We start from the raw sequence: 3,941 nt of genomic DNA, 5'->3' as shown, positions 1-3,941 counted from the left end.
CCTGTGTTGCCCAGGTTTGTCTTGAACTCATGGTCTCAAGCAATCCTCCTATTTTGGCCTCCCAAAGTACAGGTGTGAGCCACTGTGCCGGGCCTTTGTTGGTGATTAATTATTATTAATAGTCCTCAGGCTGCCAGGATGGAGAGACAGAGAAAAGTTCTCCTAGCTGGAGCCGGCCAGATGGACCCTGTGGGGCTGGGAAAAGTGGGAGCTTGGGAGTGGGAATGAAGGCCAAGGGCCCATCTTCTTAGGCAGGTCCCGGGCAGAGTTGGCCCTGATTATGGCTTGGGAGGGCATGCCACTTGAATCTTTCCTCCACTGTCCCCTTCTGTCGCACTTCCTCCCCGCCCCAACCCCACTCCTGGATCTGGAGCACAGTTGCTCTTGCTCTGAAGCTGGGGAGGCCTTGAGTTCAGCCTGGGGGGTGGCCAGGTCTGGCTGGCTCTGTGGCTTCTGAGCTCTTATCCTGGATGCCTCATTCCTGCCCTGAGCCTTGACTCCCTTATATTCGGGATGGGGTTTAATCATCAACTCCCCAGGCCTTGGAAACTTCAGGGAAATTCCTGCCTGGTAATTTTAGTCCAACCTTTCTCCTCACCCACATGGTTTCCCTGGAAGTTCCTCCCTCGGCTCCTGGGGATGAACAAAGGACACGTGGACTTGTGTGTTGTAGATTCTTTATTTGGGAGCTGGGCTGCCTCAGGGGCCCACCCCTCCAACCCCGTGTCCAATTGCTTTGCACCAGATCCAGCTGTCCAGGCCCTGGGAGGCTGGTGATGACCATGGTAGCCAGGGACCCAGCTGGAACATGGAGGGGGATGTGAGGCTACCAAGGCGGTGGGCTGAAGGTTGGGGTGTCCTCGGTGGGCTCAGGGCACCCAGGGTCATCTCAGAGGCAGCCAGTACACGCGACGTTCACACACAGCTCACAGTCATCATTAGCGATGGTCCCTGGCAGGGAGAGAACCGGTCAGCTGAGTTGAGTCTGCTGCGGCTAGGCAGCAGAAAAGGCCTGCTTGGGAGTGGGTGGTGTCGTCCACAGACTGGGAACAGGAACCTCTAGAGGCAGAGTGAGAGCTTGGTCTTTTTCCTAGCAGCGACTGGACAGTGGCTCACACTCTGTGCCTGAGATTTCTCATCTGCTAAATGGACAGGGTCGCTGTGAGGAGATAATGCAGGCCACGGGACTGGTAGGTCCCAGCACACAGTAGGTGCCCAGTAAGTGCTAACTAGTTACTACATTCTCCTGCCCAGCTCTGCACCGTCCCTCAGGTTTCAGCGTGGCTGACACCCCTCTTGGAAGCCTTTCAGACCCCCGTCCCACCACAGATGCCAGCCAGCTCTCCTCTCTGCTCCATGCAGCTGTTGTCTGTTAATGGGTCTGTGCCTGGCATGGACTCAGGGGATGCCTGACTCTCGGTGTCCAAACCGGGGAGTCCTGGGAGCCAGTGGGGACCGGGCCTGAGTTTCTTGAATCTCCCCATCCTCAGCTGCTGGGTGCTTATGAGAAACAACCCACAGGAGGCTCCTGGGCGTGGAAGAAGACAGAACGAGGTTCTGCGGGGAGCAGGGCACTTACTCAAGGTCTTGAAGATGCTGGAAGCCTCCTGGGAGGTGCAGACAGGCTGGAGGTCCAGGGGCAGAGCCGGGTGGTGGCACACGGCGGGCAGTGGGCTCTGGGCCCGCAGGCGGGGGCTGGGTGCCCACTGTGCCTCCAGGTCACTCAGCTTCTTTATGGATTCCAGCTGGACCCGGAAGCCTTGGTACTACAGAGGGGAGAGGAGATGGGAGCAGATCAAGACCCGGGCCAGGGGCAGGGACTGCCGTGACATCCAGGGTCGCCCACACCCCGCAGATCCTCCGGAGCCTTCCCTGTTTCCACGGGAAATCCAGGGCCACGCTGGAAAGAGCCGCCGGGGGTGGGAGGTGTGGGAAGAGGCAGCAAGGCTGTGGAGCATGGTGGTTTAAGGCATGGGTATTAGAGACAGGCAAGCCCTGGTTCAAATCCCACCTCTGCCCCTGACCGGCTGCCTGTCTATTCCCCACTCAGCCTCAGCTCTCTCATCTGACATCCCCCATGGGGGCCTGGTATGAGGACACACTCGCCAACTGGGTATGCCTGCCTGAGCTGGCATGGCAGAGTCATGGCAGCCCCAAGAGGCCAGTCTCCGAGGCCAGAACTGTTGGGGAGGCCAAGTCTCCTGCACCCCTCTCTGGGACCCACTTTGTTCTTCCCAAGGAGCCCGTGTCTGGAGTCAGGGATGTGACACCCAGGGCCACAGACTTCTCTGCTATGCTGGGCGAGGCCAGCAGCATCTCCTGCGACATGGCAGACAGGGCCTTTTGCAGCAACTCCTGCCAGTCTCCCCGGCCCCCTAGAAGGGCACCTGAACCCCTGCAGTCTTCTCTCAGGCCTTTGCACATGCTGTGCCCTCGGCCTGGAACGGTCCACCCATCCTCCGTGCCTGGCCATCTCCTGTTCATCTTGCAATGCAAGCTCAAGGGTTAGCTGCCAGGAAAATTGCTCTGGAGCCTGTCCCCCTCCACCCACATGTGGGTGAACATGGAGAGCTGTGGGAGCAGAACAGGGCGTCTCCATCCCTTTCTGGGCTTCTCCTGTGCAGGGGCACATCCTGTTCCGCACTCTGACCTCTGTGACCAGGATGGGCCTTGGAGGGGAGCTGTGCTGAACCAGTTTTGGTATTGTCATTGCCATCATCACTGCCATCAACGTCTGGCTGCTCCCACCCCCAGCTGCCTTGGTCCCAGGGCTGTGATGGGTGTTGGGCTGAGCCCCGGGTCCCATGCCCCCATTGTGCCCCTGAATTCCCAGTACACCCTCTCCAGCCTGGTCTCCCGCCGTGGGGCCCTTCAGGCAGGGGGCACACTGGCAGAGGGACTCACCTGGATGTAGACTGACTGTGTGCTCTGCAGCAGCAGGAGGACCATGGCCACCCCTGGCAGGAGCCTTGACACAGCCCTGCTGCCCATTGCGCTCCCTATGCTCCCCCTGCCACTGTCCACCGGCTCCCACCTGTGTCCCTGCCTAGCAGCTCCTTATAGCCAGGCTCCGGTGTTCTGGTCACTCATTAACTGGCCAGCTGGGGTGGGGTTGACAGCTGGCTGGCTTTCTGACAAGCCAGGGCTTGTTCCCAGGAAGGGGGTTGGGGGTGAGGAGGGCTGGAGCCGAGAGCCTATGGGAACACAGTGCTTGAAGACCGAGCGCCTGCTGTGTGCTGGGCTTTCCCTGGGGACCTTCGACCGCAGCATCGTTCATGCTTCAAGACACCTGTGTGGGTGTGATGATAGGGAGGCCATTTTATAGACAGGAAAAGTGAGGCTCAGGAGGGAAAGTGGCTTGCCCCAGGTCACGGAGCTAGTTAAAGGCAGAGTAGGGGCTACAGCCAGGTGTCCTTGCCCCAGGTCAGCCCATGGTCCTTTCTCTGAGGGAAGGATGCAACAGACAGGTTGGCCCAGGGCAAACTGGGCAGACACGGCTGACCTCAGGGTTCTCAAGCCCCCATCCCCCCAAGACCCACGTCTCTCCCACTCCCTCTCCTCAGTGCTGTTTAAGAACCATCCTTCTGCCACGGAAGGCTGAGGCGGGTGGGTCACGAGGTCAAGAGATCGAGACCATCCTGGTCAACATGGTGAAACCCCGTCTCTACTAAAAATACAAAAAATTAGCTGGGCATGGTGGTGCGTGCCTGTAATCCCAGCTACTCAGGAGGCTGAGGCAGGAGAATTGCCTGAACCCAGGAGGCGGAGGTTGCAGTGAGCCGAGATCACGCCATTGCACTCCAGCCTAGGCAACATGAGTGAAACTCCGTCTCAAAAAAAGAACCATCTTTCTAACCGGTCCTTGCTCCGGGTTTTGAACCTGCCTCTGCCTGCCATCTCCGGCCCATGCCTGGGTGCTCCCAGGCCACGTTTGACCCATC

At 59.1% G+C, this 3,941-nt stretch overlaps 1 protein-coding gene across 2 annotated transcripts; it reads right to left on the bottom strand.

The window, feature by feature from the left end:
- Positions 1-660: 660 nt before the first annotated feature.
- Positions 661-3,061, bottom strand: GUCA2B (guanylate cyclase activator 2B). Of its 2 annotated transcripts, none has more exons than XM_032247592.1 (3): positions 2,905-3,058; positions 1,580-1,766; positions 661-951 (listed from the first exon to the last, which is right to left on the bottom strand). In XM_032247592.1, the coding sequence occupies exons 1-3, from the start codon at positions 2,989-2,991 to the stop codon at positions 890-892; spliced, it is 336 nt and encodes a 111-aa protein (XP_032103483.1). In that variant the 5' UTR covers positions 2,992-3,058; the 3' UTR covers positions 661-889. The 2 variants fall into 2 exon arrangements, with proteins under 2 accessions (XP_032103483.1, XP_032103482.1); XM_032247591.1 differs by lacking the exon at positions 661-951 and adding an exon at positions 960-1,059 and having other exon boundaries at positions 2,905-3,061.
- Between the last annotated feature and the right edge of the window lie 880 nt (positions 3,062-3,941).

This window comes from Sapajus apella, unplaced genomic scaffold (assembly GCF_009761245.1).
Source record: "Sapajus apella isolate SASKATOON/1434 unplaced genomic scaffold, GSC_monkey_1.0 scaffold62, whole genome shotgun sequence".
Taxonomy (NCBI): Eukaryota; Metazoa; Chordata; class Mammalia; order Primates; family Cebidae; genus Sapajus; species Sapajus apella.
Note: the sequence above shows the minus strand (reverse complement) of the source record. Positions and strands in the feature narration are given on the sequence as shown.

Coding starts and splice junctions, on each gene's coding strand:
- GUCA2B (XM_032247591.1), bottom strand. CDS start 2,991: ATGGGCAGCAGGGCTGTGTCAAGGCTCCTGCCAGGGGTGGCCATGGTC. Junction 1,767..2,904: donor CACAGTCAGTCTACATCCAG/GTGAGTCCCTCT, acceptor TCCCCTCTGTAG/TACCAAGGCTTCCGGGTCCA. Junction 1,060..1,579: donor CAGCATCTTCAAGACCTTGA/GTAAGTGCCCTG, acceptor CTCTGCCTCTAG/AGGTTCCTGTTCCCAGTCTG.